At 41.6% G+C, this 25,394-nt stretch overlaps 1 protein-coding gene across 1 annotated transcript in view; it reads left to right on the plus strand.

Moving 5' to 3' along the window:
- ttll7 (tubulin tyrosine ligase-like family, member 7) overlaps positions 1 to 25,394 on the plus strand; it is a 101,059-nt gene that overhangs the window by 70,585 nt on the left and 5,080 nt on the right. Inside the window, 9 exon segments of the mRNA XM_059528708.1 lie at positions 562 to 697; positions 4,673 to 4,759; positions 9,002 to 9,164; positions 12,176 to 12,501; positions 14,697 to 14,810; positions 16,824 to 16,904; positions 17,692 to 17,831; positions 20,146 to 20,160; positions 20,162 to 20,224. Coding sequence (XP_059384691.1) covers positions 562 to 697; positions 4,673 to 4,759; positions 9,002 to 9,164; positions 12,176 to 12,501; positions 14,697 to 14,810; positions 16,824 to 16,904; positions 17,692 to 17,831; positions 20,146 to 20,160; positions 20,162 to 20,224 — 1,125 coding nt within the window.

Below are 25,394 nucleotides of genomic sequence, written 5' to 3' on the forward strand. Positions count from 1 at the left end.
TAGTTGGTAAGTTTAGCTATATGGGGTAGTGTTAAAGGGATCTAAAATGTGGTCATGCAGAATTAGGTGTGCTTTATAAGTACTAATGAACAGCCAGTATGCTAGTAAAAATGCATGCTAATAAGTTAATAGTGAGAATTGGTCCCTAAACTAAAGTGTTACCACGTTTTTATTACCTAAAATTAATGAAGATGAATAAATAGTGTAAAAAATATATTGTTCATTGCTCAAATGTAAATTGTTACCAGTAATATTAATACATTTCAGGGCTTTGTTTGCATAATCTTGATACTGTAGCACCTGCCATCTGATGTCTGATGTAAAATCTGGGTCCTGAAGCACAGCTATTTGCTGCTTTTAATTATATCCCCGACCCAATATGGCACTGATCTGTAGATTCATCACACAGATATAGACAAAGGTTTACACGTCTCTGGCTTTTGTTTAGTCTTAACGTCTAATATAAGAACATGTTTATTAATCATTAGTATATACACAGCATTAATGGACAAATGCATGTGCGAAAAGAAATTAGGTTTGTTTAAGTGATTAGAAAAGCAGGCAGACCAGGCCGTTAAATCAGATAATCAGTCTGAACATATATGAGAGTCTCCATTCAGCTGCCTTTCAGACATTCCTCGCTGGGCGCGCAGCTTCACTTCAAAAGGAAATGAATAATCCACTGAAATGAATGAAGGCATGTATCTGAGATGCAACCGAACAATCTTTTACTCTTTACCCTTCTCCCTACTACTTCCTTCTACTACTTGTTCTTTTGCAGTTAAAATCAGAAATGTGGAAGTGTATTTTACTTCCTAACTCTTGTTGTGGTCATCTGTTGTTCATTAGTGTAGTTCAAGGCAACCATCAGTATCTTTCATGATCTACGCACATGAATGATATCTCAAATCATGTGGTTTGTTGAGGAGAGGGGTGCTATTACTATAAGACTTTTGTCTAGTAGATGGTAAATCTAGCCCATTGACTGACTGTAAAGGTCATTCAGAATCTGGACCATCAGTGTTGAGAAAGCTATTTGGAACATTTTACCAGCTACTCATAATTTAGGATTTTAACTGGTCAAGCTAGTTTCTTTGAAAAAGTAGTTTGGGACACTTCAAGTTACAGAAAAAGTTGAATTTATCTTGTACAAAACAGCAAGGATCTATATAAATCCTTAATAAAACGAGTTAAATATTAAATTATTTTTTTTATTTAGAATACAGTCTCACTGAGAAATATAAAGTTGCATTTGCAATATATAAATATACAGCTGTAAAGTAAGCTGCCTTTCCACTCCACTTCCATCTCCAACAAACGATAAGCAGCAGACTGGAAGTTATTAATTTCCAATGGAGAATAGTTTTGTTTTGAGCATTGGATGCATTGAAATATTAACATATTATTACATTTTATTAAATTATACTCCTGCATCTAAACGGTACACAACCATCAGACCAGATATGAAACTAGTATTTTTCCCCTGAAGCAATATTCTTTAAATACTTTTCCTGTAAAATGCCAGTTATTAATGATTATTTTCTACATATTAAATAATAATTTATGTGGATTAGATCTAGAAAACCTACTGTTTTTCTTCCAGTTGTATTGGATGTCATTTGTTTTGGTGGATATATTCATGCATTATATTAAATCATTCATTCAAATAAATCATTTTACTATGGTAAATAAGAGGAGGGTGACAGTTAGTGACTGATTTGAAAGTTGAATGGGAAATGCAACAATCAAGTTATTTACAAGTATATTTCTTCTAAAATGAGTATTTTTATAAGGCTCCTATGTTTAGGTTTAGTCATTTTATTTTAATGACAATGTATAGGTCCTTTTCTATGCCATTAAAGTGAAATAACTAAACTTAAATATAAGAGCCTGATAAAACACTTTAACACATAAACTCTTCAACTGTTTATGCAGGAATTAAAATCCAGAGCAAAAAAAAAAGGCCTTGGCAAATATGGCTACATCTTTTTAGAATAAAATATAAATATGTAATTGTTACGTAAAATTTAAAAAGCTTTATTAGCCTTAAGTACAAATCATCCCACTGCATTCCTGAGCAGTTTCTCCTTTTTATTTATTAATTTATTTTTTAATGAAAGCCTTTATTCTAAAATTCTCTATTCAGCTGGACTTCATTACTGTGCCGTGCAACCTCTCTGAAACCTCTGGATGTTCATTTTACAGGGATTTTTAAGGGCGGATCTGTGTGTACCCATGCATATGAATGAGGCATATTGTTGGAAGTGTTCCGTCCTCATAGCACACATGGATGGAATCTGAAATCTGACTTCGAAATGTGAGATGGCATGGGTTTGAATGGCGACGGTTGTTAGGCAGGTTGTATGTTTGAGCCGGGAGCCGTCTGGTGATGTAGGAGGGGTGTGCGTGAGCCGTTTCCTACGGCGCTAGTGTCAGGTTTATTTGGGATAGATTCAAGAGTCCAGAGTTTGTGCCATCGCCATGTGGCCTTTGACCTTCCTGTCTGTCAGTTTGTTAATGTTGCTTCAGTTTCTCAGCAACCCTGAGTTTTAACATTAGTCTACGGCCTGACTACCCCTTGCAAATTTACAAAGAGTTGGGAAAATCACTCAAAATAAGTCATTAATATTACTAATTGCTTTAGGTTTTCATACGAATTCTTTACTAATGACTCTGTCTTAACAGTAATCACATTACGCTTTACTCTGTTCTTCTCGTTGCTGCCAAAATATCTTGTTCCAAAATCACTGGATCACAATCACTACCCATATTTACATTACATGTGATGTTTGGAAACCTGATCTACTCCGTCATGTTCGAATAAAAGGAGAGATCAGGATAAATACTACCTAAACACTAGAAGAACTAGCAACAAAAGTAAACTGTGGTGAATCTGTGGATAGCACTTGTCCCTCTGTAAATTCTGTATATTCTATATATGCATTTACATCTTAAAAGTACAGCAGCAAAAAATGGCCAATTTAAAGACAAGGGTCACAGAAATGGTGGAAATAGCTCATGAAAAACTAAATAATGTCACTAAAAATTCTTATATTGTTGTTAAGTGAAATTTTGGGTGGGAACAGATCTGCTGATGACTGTTTAGTTAATTGAGTCTTATAGAACATTGCTCTGTTGTTTACTTGCTTTCCACATTGGACAACAAGCACTTAATAATGGCAAGTTCCAGCACTTGATTGCCACTTATTGTAATATACGATAACAAAATGAAAACTCTCTTGGAAATGCGTTCTCCGAATTAGACGCACACCAGCCTCAAGCTATTTCATGTCCCCACAAAAATCCCAAATCAAAGCAACAAAAAGCAAATTTCATAACAATCTAACAGTAGCAAACACTGGCAAATATTGACTCATCACCCACAGTCAGAGTGTGAGGTTTTTCTGTCCTTTTTATCTCTTCACCAACTGCCTGAACAATACTGCCTTACTCTTTATTTGGGGAAGATTGAAAGGTGACGGTGAGCCAAAGAACAGATTTTAATGCACCTAAAATCTCCCTTCATTTGAGCCAGAACAACAGATCACTGCTTGGCTTATTGAGTTACAGCTGGGATAATGTTTCTGCTTGAAAAGCAGGCGACATCCGTGAAACACAGATTTTACTTATAAGTGGAATACATAATTTAAAGACCACTGTAAATATTGATAGTTTTTTTTGTTACACTATAATTGGAATCAGCATTATCAATTATATGGAATAATACTGATATTAAGTTTCACAGTGTTTAAGTTAACTGGTGGGTGTTTGCCTGAACCATTGATTGTAATTCTTAAAATATAATGGAAAATAAATTGGTTGTTTGTGTGTCTGTAATACCAGGAAAGTATAATTTTACAGTGTCACAAATACTTCAAAGTCAACAACATAGTTCTTTATTTGCAAGAAATGACAAGAATACATTTTACAAAGATTATGTTGTTCTAGATTCAAAGTGTGGTTCAGATACTGTGACTTGTAAGGAGGATGAGGTTGATTCATATTCCAGATGGATTCCTGAACTTGGGCTAAACACATAGCTTTGATTTATGCCAAGAAATTGTTTAGGTGTCATGCAACGTGCTGTTTTGATTTAGAATGTTTCCCAGAAATTACTCAATTTGATTACTCATAGTTTAGACAAGATAATAACGTGTTTAAAATATTTTGGAATTAGGAGACCTCACTAAAATTACATTATGTGTTTGTTCCTGATTTTGCAAAGAATGAGTTAGCATTTGATAGGAAGATAGTTAAAATAATGATTGGTTGATATTATATAAATATGTTGGTTATATTCGATCTCAGTAACTGCAATATGTGATTAATATAATATAACTTCAGAAGGTTTGTTCAGAGCATCCATTATTTCAACCAAACTGTTATTGAAGTTATTGACATTTGGTTATAATTAAATCATATGTAATCCATATGCAAATTGATAGATTTTGATTGTTAAAAGTAATCACCAATAAATATTAATATGCACTAATATGTCAACACATGAGTAACAGTAATAGACAGTTAACTAGCACTTCACTTATTTTCTTTTGACATTCAGTAAAATCACCAGTGAGGTGCAAAAATATAGTAATCTAAGTGCATATCCACAAGAAAAGGTTATGTGAAAATGAAGACTATCTTCTGCTTTTGTTTGTGACTAGTTCTACAGGAGGAAGATATCCTAGATCTCCTGGAGCAGTGTGAACTGGATGATGAGAAACTGATGGGAAAAACCTCCAAACAGAAAGGACCTAAGGTACATATACTGCATACACACGCCAATATATACAGATATCTAGATATACTGTAGATAAACGGAGACATTCTTATTCATATTTTCCTATACATTTTCTCTTGATTGGAAAAAATGTAAGGAGTTCTAAACCATGAACCAAACCACCCACTCACTCACTCGACCCACCAACCCACTTACTTACTCACTCACTCACTATTAACTAGTTGCTTATTCGCATGCATATTACTAGCATATTGGCTGTTTATTAGTAGTTATAAAGCACATATTAATGCTTTATCGTGCAACTATATTTTAAATCCCTAAATTCTACCCCATACCTAAACTTAACAACTGCGAAACTAACAAAAAATAATCAGCAAATTAGAAGTTTATTGAGTGAAAACTCATACCTTAATAGTAAATGTGTGTTCCCTATTCTGAAGTGTTACCAATAACAGATATATATATATATTGTCACACACCTGGACTCATTTTGTGTGTTTTTTGCCCCTGTGACCCAGTTTCTGTCTCTATGTGGTTTGATTAGTTCCCAGGTGTGTCTAGTCATTTCCGCATGTGTTCCATGTCCCTGTTAATTAAGTCATGCCATCCACCTGTGTTTTCCCAATTATCCCTTGTACAAAAGCCTTGTCCTTTCAGTTCTGTTTTGTCGGGTCTACTCGTCTACTTGTTACTTGTCAACTTGTCTACTTGTCCACTTGTTACCTGTTACTTGCCACTTGCCACTTGCCACCTGTTATTTGCTACTTACCTTGCCTATGTTTGATTTAATAAATCCTTGTTTCGTTTATCCCTCGGCTCCGTGTTCCTTCCAGCAGCGTAAGCCGTGACAGAAGACCCGACCTAAAAAGTTAAAAAAACTGCGTGTTTTCCCTCCGTTTTGTTTTCCGTTTTTTCACAGTCTTTTTCTTTCCGTAGTGTGTAATGGATCCCCTCTATCGCCCCGAATACCTCCTCCTACTGCTGGAGCAGGAGGGACTTTCTCTCGAGGACCATACTAGACGGTTTCTCTTCCTAGCTAATGCCACCAGCTACCCGGACCACGCGCTCTGCACCTTTTATCACGCCAGCCTGAACTCCAGGTGCAGAGCGTTGTCGCCCGAAGATGGTCCTCGGGAGGATTTCGCCGCATTCATAGAGTGGAATCTGGTGAGAAATGGGTCACCTCTCACGGTCGGCCCAATGGAGGATCTCGCCAGGTCCACTCTGGACCCAGAGCCCAGCCTACAATCTCCCCACGGTACGAGGCATAAGCGCGAGCCCACCGATGACGGAGAGCCAGAGAGCAACCCGTCAGACCAGGTGCGAGAGCCGGCGACACTGCCCACCACGAGGGAGCAAAATGTGGAGCGCCAAATGGGTCAAAATGAGGGGGTTTCCAATTCACCTATGCCTGATCCTCTGTTAAGCCCAGGAAGGGCTCCTGATTCCCCGTTAAGCCCAGGACGGGCTCCTGTTCCCCCGTTAAGCCCAGGACGGGCTACTGATCCTCCTGTAAGCCCAGGACGGGCTCCTGATCCTCTGTTAAGCCCAGGAAGGGCTCCTGATTCCCCGTTAAGCCCAGGACGGGCTCCTGTTCCCCCGTTAAGCCCAGGACGGGCTCCTGATCCTCCTTTAAGCCCAGGACGGGCTCCTGATCCTCCGTTAAGCCCAGGACGGGCTCCTGATCCTCCGTTAAGCCCAGGACGGGCTCCTGATCCTCTGTTAAGCCCAGGACGGGCTCCTGAACCCCCGTTAAGCCCAGGACGGGCTCCTGAACCCCCGTTAAGCCCAGGAAGGGCTCCTGATCTTCCGTTAAGCCCAGGACGGGCTCCTGATCCTCCTTTAAGCCCAGGACGGGCTCCTGATCCCCCGTTAAGCCGAGGACGGGCTCCTGAACCCCCGTTAAGCCCAGGACGGGCTCCTGAACCCCCGTTAAGCCCAGGACGGGCTTCTGATCCTCCGTTAAGCCCAGGACGGGCTCCTGATCCTCCGTTAAGCCCAGGAAGGGCTCCAGCCCCAGAGCTTTCTCCAATGCCTGCTCCTCCAAAATTCCCACCCTCCCACCCACTCCTGCCTCCTCCTCCGCTGTCGTCTGGCTGCCCCTCTGCTCGCCCTCAGCCTACCATCATTGTGGTGCGAGCTCAGCGGGACCGCCATCCTCCAGTGACGCCTTGGTCGGCGTCTCCCTCACCTCCGCCTCCAGCCTCTGAGGCCTGGACTCCGCCTCGGCCCGTTGACCCGTCGGCTCCACCATGGCTCCTAGCTCCTTCCTCTCCGCCGTGGCCCGGCAGTCCGCAGGCTCTGCCTGGCTCCCTCGTCCCTCCGGCTCCGCCTTGGTCTGGCGTCGTCCATCCTATGCCTCGGGACTCCACTCCTCCGGCTTCGCCTCATCCCTCCGTCCCTCCGGCTCCATCAGGCTCCTTCATCCCCTCGGCTGCACCTCAGTCCTCGGTCACTCTGGCCTCACCGCGGCCTTCCGGATCCACATCGCCGCGTCAGTCACCAGAGCCATCAGTTCTGCCTAGGACCTCCGGCTCCTCCCCGTCACCCTGGCTCTTCGGCTCTCCGTCTCCGCCTCGGGCTCCTCCTCCACTTGCTCCGTTGCCGTGGGTCGAGTCCCTGGAGTCGGTGACCATTCCTCCTCCATGGCTCCTTCCTCCGTCGGCCCCACCTTGGGCCGTTATGGCTGTGGCCTGGGTCCTGCTGGGTGCCTCCTGCTTCAGATCCTTCCTGTCTCCTCCCTGGCTCCTCCCTCTGTCATCTCCTCCCTGGCTCCTTCCTCTGTGGTCCCTGTCTGCTGGCCTCCCTTTGTTGTTTCTACGGTGCGAGGACGCACCTACCGGGAGGGGGGAGTACTGTCACACACCTGGACTCATTTTGTGTGTTTTTTGCCCCTGTGACCCAGTTTCTGTCTCTATGTGGTTTGATTAGTTCCCAGGTGTGTCTAGTCATTTCCGCATGTGTTCCATGTCCCTGTTAATTAAGTCATGCCATCCACCTGTGTTTTCCCAATTATCCCTTGTACAAAAGCCTTGTCCTTTCAGTTCTGTTTTGTCGGGTCTACTCGTCTACTTGTTACTTGTCAACTTGTCTACTTGTCCACTTGTTACCTGTTACTTGCCACTTGCCACCTGTTATTTGCTACTTACCTTGCCTATGTTTGATTTAATAAATCCTTGTTTCGTTTATCCCTCGGCTCCGTGTTCCTTCCAGCAGCGTAAGCTGTGACATATATATATATATATATATATATATATATATATATATATAAATATAAATATAATATCTTGTAAGAGGAAAATCATTTTGTATTCCATCATGCTTTGTGACCTAATCAAATCAAAACTGTATGATGATGAGTATAAGTCATTGATCGTAAAAAAGAATGGAATATAGTATACTTCAAAGTTATTGTGGCTTCACAAAAGAGTATCAAACAAAGGCAAAACGCAGTAACAACAACAATAATGGTTTATTTTAACAGAGATAATATATACAGTATATGGTCATACTCCACCAATTCTGGTTTGAAAGCTTTCCTTACAAGTTCTGTGTAACCATGGAGAAAATTAATGAGTTTTTGCTAGCGCAACCTATTGGAAATAACATATTTTATGCAAAATATAATTCCCCTTTCTATTTTTGAGGTGAATTATAATCTAGGCATGAGATTCCATGATGAGTTTTCATGGGATTCCCTCATATAAATGTTACAGACAGTTACAGATATTGTACGGCATGAAATGATATTAATTGGTTTACTTTTCATCTGATGGATTGGAACACCATTACAGGGCCATCTAGAATAATCTGACTAATCTGAATTAAGCAATTGAAATAGTCACAAGTAGGGCAGGATCTGTATTCTTTTAAAACTCTGTTGGAGATTATTTCCAAAGTGTTAATTTAGACAGACCTTTGAGCCAAATTGCAGTTGAAAAGGTGAAATTAGTGCATTCAGAAGGTTAATAGTCAGTACTTCCCAAGTGTCAGAAAGATATTTGATTCATTGTTCAATACTTCTTGAAGGACATAATAGATAAGTTCCCCTGGCATGCAATGTATGTGTTTTCGACCAAATGAACATGTTTCTGCAGTGGCATTAATCAAGTCTGGGTGCATCACTGCTGCCCTTACATTCTGCCGTCAGTGGCAAGCGTTAATTGGACTCGGGGTGAAAGCTCCAGAACTGACATTTTTCAAGGATGTTCTCTCATCATCTCTCCCTGCGGGTGTGTTTATGTGACTGTTTGACTGTAGGTCCTGTCATCCATGCCTGAGAGCAGCCCAACACCCCGAGGGAACAGGGACCCTGAAGACTCTTCGCCCAGTTGCAGCGACAGCAGCTCTGGTTCTGACGCTGATGGAGAAGATGAGAGCAGCAGCATCACGCAAGAGAAACTCAATCGCCATGAGCGCTCCAGTGAGTTCTTTCCTTGGGTCTTTAAAAAAAAGAGGTCTGGCAACATCTGTTAGCCCCTTTTTTTCCACAGAAAATCTTTCAGTGCCCAATCTGCAACCCTAACAGAGAAACCAAAGGTCAGGAGAATTTACGTATGACAGACATAAAGTTTTTAGAACAACAAAAATTAGGATTGATCTTTGACAGGCACTTTGTTTCTAAGCTCCAGTAACTTTAATTTCTATTTTGGTCTGAAATAAAATTACCTTATTTACATTTTTTTTTAGATATGTGGTCAGTATGATTATTTATATAATATAATTTTTTTTTAATGTTTTTGGACAAAAGTCTCTTGTGCTGACCATACTTATTTGATTACAATTTCTGTGAAAACAGTAATATTGTGAAATATTTGAAATAACAGTTTTGTATTGTAAAATATATTTAAAAATGTAATTAATTCCTGTAATGGCAAAGCTAAATTTTATTTACATTTATTTAATTTATTCTTGCTTAATACAAGCACAGTATTTATTAATTTAGGAAATATCCTACTGACCCTTATGACTTTGTACCTTTTTTAAGCAATAAGACATTCAGTAAAAAAAGGCACAAATGGTTCTTAGTTTTGAAAGCATATAACAATATTTAGCATTCCCCCAAAATAAATAAATAAATACAAATAAAATATATATATATTTTATCATGAAACTGATTTTGATGCTGTCACATTCATTGCAATCAGTTTATAGATGATTGCAAATTAAATTATTATTATCTATTATTTGAACACACTTCACAGTTGCATAAAACTTTTGTTTTGAGTCAGTTTTGCTTGACTGAGCTGTTGTTTTAAGAACTTTACTTAGCGTAGACATGATCTCATACTGGACCTCTGACGTTATCTGTTCCTACTTTAAGAGCAGAAGGTTGCAGGGGTCGGTTCAGTGGAAAAGCTATTTATCACCTGTGGGCTGGGACTATTAGGGTAGACTGGGAGGTTCTAGGACATCCTGCTGCTGAATCGCTTTTATAGGTTCTATCTGTCCCTCGATGGTTTCCAGATGACTGCATGAGCTCCTTACGGCTTAAACTTTTAAGCAGGCTTTTGTCTAGCCAGGCACATTAAATTTTCAGCCCCATTTGCCGAGCCTGAGGTAAATTACAGATGTAAATCTGCTATAATGCATTTGTTTACCTAATTAATACATGAAACAGAGAAAATCCATCTTTTTTAATTAGGGTCAGTATTCGCTGGCCCAGTGCAGTGGCTCTTAATTTGACTGGCTGACTGGGGCAGGTGATGTCGTGAGAGGTCCCTCGGCTCTCATGCGATGCAGCTTTAACAAGCTTTTCTGATGCTTCAGTCCACTGTTTTACAGGGAGGCTGGATGCTCATTTTGGGGAAAGCACAGGTTGGGGAGAAGTTCAGAGGAGCACTTCTGGTGTACCTAGAAAAATGTGCAAACGAGCCTCGAAAAATGTTTGTTTTAATGTTAGATTTTTTTTTTTAGAAGCACAGTGTTCCTTGGAGTCCAGCAGTTCAAACATACCACGCATAGTCTTTATATATGTAACTTATACTGTAGTTTGGAAGCTACTCTTACTATTACTCCATCTGATGTTTTAGCAGTGTGGATCTGACAAGGGATTTTTCACAAATATAGTTAAAAATAAATAAATAAATAAAAGGATTGTTAGATCATAGTCATGTCAAGTTTAGTTGCTAAACGTTCAAAAATTGTTTGTCCACTTTTGGACAAAAATGCCATTTTTTGCAACCCTGTTACAAGAATGTGAGGAAAGATTCCAGCACTGCTTGTGATGAGATTTTTTATTTTAACAATACCTACACTTTTCAGCCTATGGACCTTCCTCAGGGTATTAAACACACATCCTACACAAACATTTAAAAGGCACATCTTCTTGTGAGTGGTAAAGTTGCTCGAGATCCTACCTCATAGTTGCAGCCCTGTCACATAAGTTAAAGAAATGTCTAAAAACCGTTTAAAACTAAAATGTGTGTCATTTAATTTAAATTAAATGTTATTTATTTATTTATCAATAATAGGATGATAACACGGGTTAATGTTCGAGCGTGAATTCCTTCAATTGTACAATTATGACGGTTGTGTAAAAATTTACAAAAATAAATAAATAAATAAATCAGTGATGCTGTTGACTTCCCACCTTAACTTGAGTTTCACAGTCTTATGCAATATTTTTATTAATGAAAAAAAAAAAAATGTTTCAGGGCAGGTTTGTGAACAAAATGTGGGATACAGCTAAATATAATGATTCTGGTAATTAACAAGATTTAATAATTAACAATGCTTTTCCAAAATTATTTTAACAGTTAGTTAAACAGCTTAAATCATAATTTTGTTCTTAATTATTGGAAATAGGCAAGAAGGTGTCAAACTGGGGTAGGACAGGCCAAATGTTATGCTATGATAATTGTATGTTTATATTTCAATAATGGAGCTCCAGTATGTACCCTATTTTTGGAAAGTGCCATAGATTGTGCATTAAATTGATTATCCTTGCTTGACACCGTTGAAGCCATGACTTTTCCATTAGAAACTGAAAGAAGGACAAAGCAGCAAGCTGACAGGTATATTTGGTGTGTGAGGGGTCGCTGGTGATTGGGTTGCTGCCTGAGGGGGCATTGGGCCATTGTGGTGTGTCATTGCTTGCCCCCATTGCCCCATACTTCCCTGAGGCCATCTGTGATAGTCTGAGCTAAGCTGCTATAATGCCACATTTGGCAATGTCTTCCTTCAAGATTCACTGTTGAAGCATTGATGCCGTTGGCTAGCTCACAAACTGGAGGTCATTCAAAATCGTAGAATCATCTGTATGTGTGTTTCAATTCACTGTCCGCCCTGAGTTGGAAACCAGCCACTCAGGCCAGCAGTATGATTACATGGTGAAGTGATTAATTAAAGCCTTTTTTGTTGGTTATTAGATTTCAAAGAGGGTGTGTGAGCGTGTTTTAAAATGAAGTCAAATGCTTTGGTTCTTTGTTTCAGGTCGTGCTCATTGGAAACCTGCCCCTAAACCAATGCGAGGTCCTTCCTCCTCGCCCAATCTTTCTGGGCTTATTCACCGCTCCATGTCCTGTCCACGCCCCATATCCTCTCTGACTGCGCAGTCACTTACCAATGAGACCAGGCGGCCAAAAACAGCCACTCACATGCCTAATGCATTGACTGCGACACCTGAAACTGCAGCCATCATGATACAGATAACTTCGATTCGCCTCAACACAGCATGTCGCTCCCATTCGCTCAGTCGAAACAGTTCTACAAACAGAGTTCTATACAGCAGCAGTCTAGGTGCCATTCACCCTAATACGGCAAGTACTGAATTTCTGTCAATCACATGCAGGGAATATTCACAAATTACCTTACTACTCATTCTATTTATGTAGTATTTGTACTGCAATTCCATATGCATTGATTACCCGGTCAAAATATTACATTTGTCTGAATTTGCAGTTTACAGCCTGTGCACACTACTGTATGTGGAATTAAGTGTCCCGCAAAGCAATAACCTGACCTTTCATTTCCAGTTTAATGAATGAACAGGAAGTTCCAACTCCAGCTTAATTTACACCCCAAGAAATCAGACAATAGGAAAATATAATGTACATTTTTCATAATAAAAATTAGATTTTTGCACTGTGACATTTTATTAGTGACAAATTTCAAATTTCGAATTCAAAGTGAAAAAGATATGATAAATATTATATTATTGTAGGCTACTATATCATGACATTGCTCCTTGCAATTAATATATACTCATTTAAAAAAATAATAATTCAGAAATAAGATTTTTAATCAGAATCACAACTGAGAATACAGTTGCTTTACAATTACCAATTCATTTTCTCATTTTGATTTTGGGGGAAAATTTATTTATTTTTTCTTTTCTTTCTTTTTTTTTACTCATCAACTTCTCTTTCACACGGTCATATGTTTTTAGCATGTCAATATATGATTGGACTGAGCAATGTAAAGATATATATATATATATATATATATATATTACATACAATTGGCAGAATAAAGCAAAAAGCTTCATAGTTTTTTAATGGGAAATAAGTGTAAATGAGTAATTTTGGACACTGCTATAGACACTACTGTCTATGTGCAGCATAGAGTGAGCATAACCAAAACACATGGCCTTGCACTTTGTGTGCATTTCGCATCTTCTAATACTTTTATGTTGATCGAATGTTTGAATTGGCAAAGCTTTAAAAACACATGCAAATGATAAACTTTAGTGAGGACACAGCATTGCCCGGATCGGGCCAGTTACAAATCCGTCTACTGTCTCAATTTGGTTGGCCCCCGGGCCATCGGGCAGTCATTATTGTCGAGCCCTGATAACACTTTCATCCTGATTTCAGAATTTCATCCTGAACATAGACATACATATCTACACAGACACATCTATCTTTTTCTTTACCCTAGATGTCCTCTAGAGAAACTGAACAGATGTTCACAAATAAGGCTGATATAGAGATCTGGCAACACACCACCTGTAAAAATGACAAACATCATTTTTAATTTCTCGACGCTGTCCTGAGTCATTCTAATCCATCAAACAATAGATATTCAACACACGCACAAACACATAATCAGTCACACTGTGTTTTCATACTCTGATAGTTTCTTCTCATTCTCCTACTCTTATAACTTTCGTTCCCTCATTCTCTCCAGGCACACCTTCGAGAGGCAAATCAGTCATATTGTAGAAAAAAATTGGGGAGTGTAAAGCTAAATTGGGCCTGTATTTACGGGCACATTCATCTCATGAATACCAGCACTCCCCCTTGTTCAAACTCTCATTAAGGAATATTAATCAGGAAAAACAGCACGCACACTTATGCTCTGCTTAATAAGACTTTAGATTGTGTTTAGCAAGACGGACTACTAAAGCAACATACTTTTTTTACTTTTCAGAGTAGGACTCTGATAAGACTCCATAGGCACATTCAGTCTTTAGAAAGTTTTTGCTCAGTATATGAAGGCTCAAATTTGTTAAATCTCAGGAAAACATGTACAATAATCGTCTTACTAGTATTACTGTTTTTCACATTTTAGAATAATAGTAAAAACATTCAAAACTATTATTGTAAATATAAAATATTGGAAGGCACAAGTCTACATCACAAACTAGTAAGTTGCAGTTGTTACCTTAAGGAGCTGTTTGTGCTGTATCTGATCTAACCCTAAAATTTAGTTTTGTTGGTGTAACGTAATGTGTTTAGGTTGATTCATTAGTTTTAAATACTATTGTTGACATGAAAAGAATAAATCAGATATCATCACAAACATTTTGACATTTTAAAACTATTGCTCAGTTAATGAAACCTTACTTCTGAAACAAAAAAATCACTGTTGTTTCTTCTCACAATGAGCAGTCAGGCGCCATATGAATGCACTGCTGCAATGGCCGAAACAAACCTGATGACTGCAGAGAAAAGAAGTCCCAATCAGTGATTCATCTTTACTGTGTTGGTTTTTTTCATGTGCGGGTGTATAGGGGGAGACCCCGGTGAATAAAGAGCAGAAGGCCGAGCTGATGCAGCAGACGCTGGCTGCGCTCGGTGAGATGAGGATTCGTTACCCGGGGAAGAGTGAGGAGGAGGCGGAGGCCGTATGGACGAGGTAAGATTCACAGCTGAGAGAAAGTGCTCGGTCAGGGCAGGCACATCGGCTGCTCTGTTCCCCTCATTCCCCGAACTCATTTGAGGATGTCCGGGCCATTCGTAGCGTCTCTCGTTGTATGTAGAGTCATTAGCTGTCCACCTGTATGCTTAATGAGATCCATTAGCTATCTGCGCAGAAACACAGCTGGCCAGCAGCACCTGTTTAAGAAACTTTCGAGAATTTATTTACACCATCACTTTCACGCTGATAGATCTGGCATACATCTGCACATTAACAATTATGAAACACAACATTTAGCAGGAGAAACACAATTGAACTGATGCTGGTCTATTACCAGAGCTGTGAAATTGTAATTGCCACCTTTCATGAATACGGTACTCTTTGGTGATTATTTAATTTTAAACCATTAGAGGCACACTATTAGGTGTGTTAGGTAAATTTTTATCTAACATAAAATTAACCTATCGTGAAAAGTAGCTAGTTTTAAACACACTGAATGCCTGAAAGCACCTCGGCACTTATTAAGGTAAAAGAGTGGCAAAACGTGAGAGCTTTTAGATTTGAATTTTGAGAACTTGTACAATAAATACTTGTAAGTTAAAATTTACAATTGTAACTCTTATGTAAAAAGCTGTATTCATTTATTTTTTATATAGACAGTAATAAAAAAACCTGTGGCTTAAATTCGAAGTTACACATGTATAAAATTACATTTACATGAACAAAATTATACACAGATTTATATTGTATATTTACTTTTGCACTTTGTTTTAGTCTCGCAACCACTGGTCAGCACTTACAACCTCTTACAGTACAATCTTAACGCCTTCATTTCAAGTTGTGCACTTATAAGAACCCAGAATGGGGCTGAGGTACAAATAAAGCCTATTTTTTAATCGCTGTCTGAAATATTTAAACACATAAGTATCAATCATTTGTAAAACGCTGGGAAATTTTAAAATGAATATCATTGACCATTTTCACAGTTTCATGGTTCTCAGAAGTAGAACATGGTGTGTAAATTTCTCTAGTGATGAATGATAACTACAATAAATGTAATTTGCATGACCATTTGCTCTATTAGCAAAAGAAAATGTCAAGGATAGCTTTTCCTTGACTTTACAAAATAGGAAAAAATAGAGAGAGATTGATTGAGGAGATGTCAAATTTGCTGTCACTCCCTCAGCTGTTGTATTAGAATAACAGTTTTATGTTATTTAATGCAAAGATACAGTTATACATGTACTGTACTTTTTTTTCAAAATTAATAATTAAATAGATAGATAGATAGATAGATAGATAGATAGACAGATAGATAGATAGATAGATAGATAGATAGATAGATTAGATAGATAGATAGATAGATAGATAGATAGATAGATAGATAGATAGATAGATAGATAGATAGATAGATAGATAGATAGATAGATAGATATAAACTCATCATCACAGTCTGTGAAAGTTGTTCATTACCCTCCACTCCGGTATGTTAAGTCACTACATTTTTCTTGGCATGCACGTACTGTATTATCAAGAGAAAAAATGATGCAACAGCTTTCAACATTATATCCTATATTGCATTTATATTACAGTATGAGAGTAACATAACTGTACCAACATCTTATTAAATTAAAAAGCTAAAGGATGGGAATATGTTGCACTATGTTATATAATGACAGCCATAAAGACACAACTGAAAATGAAAAGGGAAGGAAAAATTCAGAAGGTAATAGTGTATCTTACCAATATAGTGCATAGGGTGTAGGCCAACATAACATAAAAAAAAGAAAGAAAATAAAATGATTTTTAAATAACTCAAATTTCTAAGTCATGTAAATGTTTGTAATAAATATTTTTGATGTTTTTGGTTTCATTCACAGTCTAAATGAGTTATTAATGATAAGGAAGATAAATGATAAAAATGACCATATTTATGCCATCATCTCACACTCAGAGATGCATATTACATTAATAAATCCATTGTCATTTGCCCCTTTAGATTCTGAACAACTGGAAATACCATAAATCAAAAGTGGCATCTTACTGGCTGGTGAAGTTAGATGCAAACAAACAAAGGAAGGTAAGTAGACTAAATATACATGAAGTAGTACAAGGTGAAAAACTTAACACTCCATTACTTTTTGATAAGTTGGAGATTTTCAGCTGAGTCTCAGGTGACCAAACTGGATGGTGGATGAAATAAAAGAATGAAGAAAAAAAAAGAATGGAGGTTTGGAATTTGGATCTGCCTTAACAGAACACATGATGCAACACATTGAAACAGTTCAAAGGCACTCAATTTCAGTACTATTACAGTAGTGAACGACAGGTGGTTACAGCAGGTTACAGGTGTTTTGATTTGACGCAGTAGGGTGGACGTTGTAGGGTGGGCATGGTAGACTGATATAATGAGGGATTGTCTCGTTCCACAAGCTGATTATCAGCCAAAGTGTGAGGGATCAATCAGAATAGAGTTAACGTGTTTCATATGAGGCCATTAAATCAGACATATTGTTGAAAGTCACATCACAGATGTTGACGAGCAGAATAACTGAGGGAGCTGAAGGGGGAAGAGGAAGATTTGCGGAAACTTGCTGAGAGTCATGTCATTACTCTTCTTCTGAATACCCCTCCAGTATCTCTGGGAAGTCTGATTCATTCTAGCAAATTGGTTCGTTAGGACAGTTAATTCCACGGAATGATACATTGATTCATTTCAAAGAAGTGAAATACAGTAAAATAAAAGTAAACTATGTTACTGTATTTATAACTATATGTTTTATTCCATTATATATACAGAACATTAGTGGGATCCATAGTTTTGCTGTATTAAATATACATTTCTGGTATTTATCTGATTATTTCAGGTTTTGGATATTGTTCGTACCAACATCTGCTCAGTGCTGCAGAGAATTTGGAGTGAACCGGATGTGGAGAGTTTACGTCTTTATCGCCATTTCAACTAGAGTCATGGTCAGGGGCTCTGGAACCGCCTCTCAAGCTCTGGGTAAGATACATTTATTCTGCCTTAAAAGTGAACATGAAATTACATTTAAGTTTATTTACCTTTACTTTATTCATTTACATTCTTGGCACATCCTAAAATTTTTTAAAATGTTGTCTTCGTAAAATTTTAGCAACACAGTGCTAATATTCCGAACAAAAGCACTCTTGCTTATGTGATAGTGCCTAATTTGTATGTGTCAGACATATATATGATCATTATAGTGGCAAGGCCAATTAAAATATTAAGAGCTTCCCCAGCTCTATGAAGAGTAATAAGGGACAAATATTCCTAGTTTGTCTAGTTTATGTCATGTCTAGTTTTAAATGTTCTTCATTTATTAATTATTTCACTTGTAAATGTCACTTAAAATGAGTTGGGAAGCGTGTTTAAGAGTGTTGGCATTTAGACAGAAAATAACCCTGGCCATGATAAAAATGGTCTCTGTTTTGTTTTTATTGACTTTGTCATAAGTCTTGATATATACTTTTACTTCCTTAGAAGTTGCACATAAGCCCCTTTCACACTGCCATTCCGGCAAATACACGGGTAAAGTGTTCCGGCAATTGTTCCCGGGTCGCTATTTTTTGCACTTTCACACTGCCAGTGATTACCCAGGATATGTGCGTGCTTTCACACACAACCCATCAAGATCCCATAACGACACGTGACATCAGGGCGTGACGTGTAATGTACGAGTTGAAAACGTCAGGCACGTTATACTTTCACTGAAGCAAGCGAACGATCTCGGCGTCAGCGCGGAAAGTGAGGAACTAACTGATCTCTGCTTCATTACAGTTTGCACATATTTTTTCGTTCGCGAATGTTGATTTCCTTCAAAACAGCCGGTAAAAGAGTCGCGCGATAACGTGCGTCATCACTTCGACACGGCATTAGATCTGGTTTGTGTTCACACAGCGCTCGTCCCGGGTCGAACCCGGCAATGTTACTAGGTCCCCAACCCGGGTTCAATGCCGGAATCAATCCTGGGACGTGGTTGCTTTCACACAGAAGGCGACCCGGCAATGTTCCGGCAATATGCCGGGTCCTACGTGCAGTGTGAAAGGGGCTATAGAAGCATACACACTTGTTTTATAATACACATAGAGCTTTACATGCTGTGATTTTATCAGCTCTGAGCACAAACAACAGGGACACCTTCTTAACAGGGTCCGCCTTTCTCCCTCTAGTCATTGTGTGCTCTTCTCAGTGGCTTTGTGTGGCCCAATCACTCTTGTAATTGCCACAGAGTGAAGGATGTTATATAGCCAGGTTTAGACCATTTGGAGTTAATGAGAGCGAACACAGCTCCAGGGGATTAAAGGCAGTGCCAGCGACCCATGCTGCTTCTGTTTAATCAGGGACTGACGTGTGAAGGTGGCCCGTGAGCCGTTAGCACGGGAAGGAGATAGCAGTGGGAGATCACTGTAGAGTCTCCCTGCCTGTAATGTACAATTTAGAAACCTACAAGTTACATTTCATCATCTCTACAATGAAACCTAATTTCCTCTGCCAAGAATTTAAATAGAAAAGACTTTGTATCCTTTCTTTCTTCAACAAAAGCGAGAAGTATGAGTATGACCCTTGCTGCGTCTATAATGGTATGATAGTATAAATCTAATTGGTTACTTATTCTGAATTTGGTCTTATTTTCCAGTGAAAATGTCAACATCCTTCACTGAAAAAAAATGATACAGTTAACCAAAAGTACTTAACTTGTTACAGCCAAATGTTATATTTATGATTTGGTTCAAATCTTTCATTTTGATTTAATATTAATCAAATATATATTAAATTTAAATTTATGCATTTAGAAGAAGCTTTTATCCAAAGCGACTTACAGTGCATTCAGGCTATCAATCTTTACCTATCATGTGTTCCCGGGGAATCGAACCCCCAACCTTGCGCTTGATGGGGCAATGCTCTACCAATTGATCTACAGGAACACATATATATATATATATATACACACACACACACACGTGGGGGCATGTTAGAATGAGCTGTTTTAGGTAGGAGTTGTTGACTCTTAACTTTTATAAAGAATATCTCTTTGGATTTGAGACTTTAGTCTTTACAACTTTACTTTATGCACCAATAGCTTGTAACACTCCAAAGAGAAAGGAAAACTTGAAATCACATCCTATGACCCTATGAATCCTATTTAACCTTGTAAAACATGACTGTGATTTTCTTTTGCTGTTTTGAATCTTCAAAAGATAACTATGTCATTCTGTTACCATGATATAAAAGTATGCATATCATGATATACAGTAAAATAGTCTGTAGGATTTATGTGTGTATTCTCCTCCAGCAGGTCATCATGGGAGTGTTTTCAATAAGAGCAGTGAGGTGGTGACCACGCAGGAGCTGAGGTGCTGCCAGCGTGTCGTCCAGTTCCCTTTCAAGGGAACTTCGAACTGCGTCCTCTGAGGGGACACTATGGGGAACACCTCGTCGTGACCCGTGTCTGAAGCATACTTTGAAAAACGCCAACGTGTTGGCCGGCGACAGCCTCTGACGTCACTACCAGCGCGACTATAAATAAGCGCCCGTAGGACCCGTCAATATCTTCTTCGTCTTCAGTTGACTGTTTTGTTTGAAGCGTGCATCTGAGAAACGACCAAAACGGTAAGAGCGATCTATTACTGTTTTCATCATGGCTTCCACTAGCAAGGCGTTTAGACAGTGTGTGCATCCGTGTCAGCGTTATCTGACACCCGATGACACGCACACTCTTTGCGTCTCTTGTTTGGGCGAAGAGCACGCGCGCGATGTCCTTGAGGGGGCGGTCTGCGTGCACTGCGAGCGTTTCTCTCTGAGAAAGCTCCACTCTCGTTTGTCTCTCTTTTCGAGGAAAGAGGGACAGCCATCTGGATCCCGCGGCTCAGGTCCCGCCGTTGCCGAGGCACGGAGGAGAATGAGCTCGTGGGGATCACAAATGGATCTCGCTGAGGAGTGTAGAGAGGGACCTTCCTTTTCACACTCTCCGGCGGCGAACGAGAGCGAACTTCGGGAGGCAGATGTGGTATCATTAACCCATTCTGACACTGAAGTTAGTGCTCTGCTGGGTTCTACCCAGGAAGAGCAGGAGATGTCTGAGAGTGGTGAAGAAGCTGAGGCTGAGCCTTCTCAATCCTCCTGTCCCGCGTATGAGGAGCTGTTAGAGGTTATGGATCGCGCCACGGCAAAATTAGATTTGCCATGGAAGCGTGCCAGCAAGGTGGCGCCACGAGGTCGCCTCGCTGAGCAGTACTTGTCTGACCATAGCCCTCCAGCCCAGGTGAGCCTTCCATTCTTGCCTGACTTACATGCAGAAGTCGAAAAGGAATGGAAGAGGCCGTTTTCCTCTCGCATCCACCGGTTTCAGCATACGAGCTATGCTAATATCGAGGGCTTGCATGAGAACGGCTATGAGAGGATGCCCCCTGTAGAAGAGACGCTGGCTTGCTATCTCTCTGTGGGGCAAACATCCTCTCTTAAATCTCCCGCTTTGCCATCTAAGCCCCTCCAAGATACATCCCGCTTAAATGGCAGGTCATACGCGGCAGCCAGTCAGGCTGTGGCTTCACTGCACACGATGGCGGTGCTCCAGGCCTACCAGGCTGACCTGCTGAAGGACCTGGATACAGGTGAGGGCCTTTCACCTGACCAGGTAGCCGAGCTGCGCCGCACCACAGACCTCTCTCTCCGAGCTACCCAGCAGGCCGCCTCCGCCATGGGCAGGTCTATGGCGGCCATGGTGGTGACGGAGAGACATCTGTGGGTGAACCTGGCTGACATCGGGAAGGAAGAAAGGGGGTTTCTTCTCGATGCTCCGGTCTCGCCTTCTGAGCTTTTTGGTACCTCCGTTGAGATGGTGGTCGGGAAGTTCAGGGAGGCAAGGGCGCGCTCAGCGGCCTTTAAATCCTTCATTCCACGAAGGTCCAGGTCCGAGCCCGAGTAACTCAGGGGTCCTGGCCCATCTCGATCTGAGGGTCGTAGAAGGGCGCAGAAGGCTAGTGTTGCGGCTCGCGCTCCTCCCCCGCCTAAGGGCAGGGGCAAGAGGAACCGCGGGTCACGGAGCGGTAAGCAGGGTCTGAGGGACGTGATTCGGACGAGGCAGCGTCCTCGCCCGGGTCAGAGTGGTAGGATGACCTAGTAGTTCCGGATGTTTTTAACCTCTGTTTTTTGTCCTCCCCTGCCTAATTCCCCTGTAGCCACCAGCTTTCCACCTGATCGAGGTTAGGTGGACGGTCTCTCACATAACAGTCTCCTTTCTGGACCTATGATGTTTTGGTTGGTTCTGTGTTCATAGCAACCGCCTTACTGACGGTCCGGACCAGAAGGGGGCGCCCCGCAGCGGGACTCCAGTACAGGAGGGTGGGTGAGTAGGTAACCCTTGCTCTACCTGTTTATGGACGTTATGTTGCTGGTGGTTATATGTCTACTAACAATCTCTGTGAGTTTCCTTTACAGTAGCTAGGTGGCCAAAGAATTGGCACAGCACTGCAGGGAATTCCATAGATGTCCGGCCAGGTCACCCTGAGGGGCCGCCTGGCGCATCCGGGGAGGTGGTGGTTACGGCAAGAAGCTCTGTATTTACTGCCTCAGGTGATGCTCCCCTCGCCTAGAAAAGAGGGTTGGAGCTCACCGCTCCCGTGCGATCCAGCGCCTCTGCGATGCTTGGGAACCTCTCTGTACACATGCTTGCCTGTGTACCTTCTCAAAGCCACATAGTGGTCAGTGTGCACGTTAACGCTTTGCGCACTGTCTGAAATCCACGTAAAGTGATAAGTGTGCACGCAAGACTCTGCGCACTTTCTGAAATCCACATAAAGTGGTAAGTGTGCACACATGACTTTGCGCACTTTCTAAAATCCTGTATGGTAGGGGTTACGCGCTTCGCTTCGTTCCCTTTCTTGTGATGATTAGCCCTGGGTTCCATGGGCTTCATTCAACCAGTGTGTATTTGTTATACACCTCAAGCATCACTTCCCTTAACATGAGGGGCTGGGTGGACTCCCACATATTGTGGTTATCAGGTGGTAGGCTTCATCAGGCCTCCCTGATGGTGAGCTCCCACATACTGTGGTTGCCAGGTAGTAGGCCTCACCAGGCCTCCCTGGAGATTTAGCTCCCACATACGGTGCGTCTCCACTAAATAGCATATTGTGGTTTTCAGATAGTAGGCTTCACCAGGTCTCTCTGAAGGTGAGCTCCCACGTTCGGTGGTCGCCAGGTAGTAGGCCTCACCAGGCCTCCCTGGAGATTTAGCTCCCACATACTATGCGTTTCCACGGAATAGCATGTTGTGGCTTTTTCAGATAGTAGGCTTCACCAGGTCTCTCTGAAGACGAGCTCCCACATACTGTGGTTGCCAGGTAGTAGGCCTCACCAGGCCTCCCTGGAGATTTAGCTCCCACATACTATGCGTTTCCACGGAATAGCATATTGTGGCTTTTTCAGATAGTAGGCTTCACCAGGTCTCTCTGAAGACGAGCTCCCACATACTGTGGTTGCCAGGTAGTAGGCCTCACCAGGCCTCCCTGGAGATTTAGCTCCCACATACTATGCGTTTCTACGGAATAGCACATTGTGGTTTTCAGATAGTAGGCTTCATCAGGTCTCTCTGAAGACGAGCTCCCACATACTGTGGTTGCCAGGTAGTAGGCCTCACCAGGCCTCCCTGGAGATTTAGCTCCCACATACTGTGCACACTTTCTAAAATCCTGTATGGTAAGGGTTACGCGCTCCGCGCTCCGCTTCATTCCCTTTCTTGGGATGATTCGCCCCGGTGTTCCATGGGCTTCATCCAACCAGTGTGTATTTGTTATACACCTCAAGCATCGCTTCCCTTAACATGAGGGGCTGGGTGGACTCCCACATATTGTGGTTGTCAGGTGGTAGGCTTCATCAGGCCTCCCTGATGGTGAGCTCCCACATACTGTGGTTGCCAGGTAGTAGGCCTCACCAGGCCTCCCTGGAGATTTAGCTCCCACATACTGTGCGTTTCCTAAAAAGCGAGCTCCCGCGATTGGTGGTTGTCAGGTAGTAGGCCTCACCAGGCCTCCCTGGAGTCGAGTTCCATATTGCTTTCAGTTTCCACTGAGGTGGTTATCTGGTAACAGATAGTAGGCCTCTCTAGGCCTCTCTGTAGGTGAACTCCCACATTTTGTGGTTATCAGGTAGCAGGCTTCACAGGCCTCTCTGAATGTGAGCTCCCACATACTGTGGTTGTCAGGTAACCTTTCAGTACACACGCTTGCCTGTGTACTTTCTCAAATCCACATGGTGGTCAGTGTGCACGTTAACGCTTTGCGCACTGTCTGAAATCCACGTAAAGTGGTAAGTGTGCACGCAAGACTCTGCGCACTTTCTGAAATCCACGTAAAGTGGTAAGTGTGCACGCAAGACTCTGCGCACTTTCTAAAATCCTGTATGGTAAGGGTTACGCGCTCCGCTTCGTTCCCTTTCTCGGGATGATTCGCCCCGGTGTTCCTTGGGCTTCATCCAACCGGTGTGTACTTATTGTACACCCCAAGCCCCCTCAACTTGGGGGGGCTGTGTGGGCAATTCTCGGGTAGTTCAGCAGCGCTCCCCTTTTCTGAAAGGGTCACCTATGAGCATGCTGCTCGGAGCTCGGAGTCTTCCTCTCTTGGGAGACTGATTCCCGGTTCTTCAGAGCGCTCCAGTACCACATACTGTTTGAGACGCTCTGTGAGAGCAGGCATCCTGCTGAGGCAGGGGCTGAGGCCTCCAATTGCTCTGCTCCCGGGCCATTCTTCTACGAGCTGCTCTGACAGAGTCCCACGAGAACCCCTCCTTAGAACAGTATTTTAAATCCATGTTATTTCGCGCTGCTGCTTCGTGCCCTTTCTTGAGTTGGTTTAAGCTCCGTTCATCTTGGGCACCACTCCACCTAGGTATCCTCGGATACCTATCTAGAACAGGGCGCCGCTACTAGAGTGCTGTGGGGACAGCCCTTTCGGCAGGTTTTTGCGAAAGCTAGCAGTAGCCCCCTGTGTGACAGGCAAAGACTTGGTAGAGGAAAGTGCCAGGCTTTTAGCCGTATCCCTTTAAAGGAATCTCTGTGATTCCATGCCTTTAGCTCTACCCCGGGCCAGGGCCCTACAGGATAAGTTGGGTATGTAGCTTAGGCCTTTGGCCGTAAGGGATAATGTCATAAGGCAGCCGTCAGACCGTCCCAGGGGCGACTCCTGGTGAAGAGAAAAGCGGTAGAGTTGGTACTTAGTGTTTGCCATGATTCTGGTCTGCACTCCCCTCAGCATGGCGGCGTGGGTATACTGTTCCCCATAGTGTCCCCTCAGAGGACGCAGTTCGAAGTTCCCTTGAAAGGGAACGTCTCAGGTTACGAATGTAACCATGGTTCCCTGAGAGGGAACGAGACACTGCGTCCTCTAGCTCCCTGCCATGCTTCGGACGCAAGCTTCACGAAGAAGATATTGACGGGTCCTACGGGCGCGTATTTATAGTTGCGCTGGTAGTGACGTCAGAGGCTGTCACCGGCCAACACGTTGGCGTTTTTCAAAGTATGCTTCAGACACGGGTCACGACGAGGTGTTC

This window comes from Carassius carassius, chromosome 38, assembly GCF_963082965.1.
Source record: "Carassius carassius chromosome 38, fCarCar2.1, whole genome shotgun sequence".
Lineage (NCBI taxonomy): Eukaryota > Metazoa > Chordata > Actinopteri > Cypriniformes > Cyprinidae > Carassius > Carassius carassius.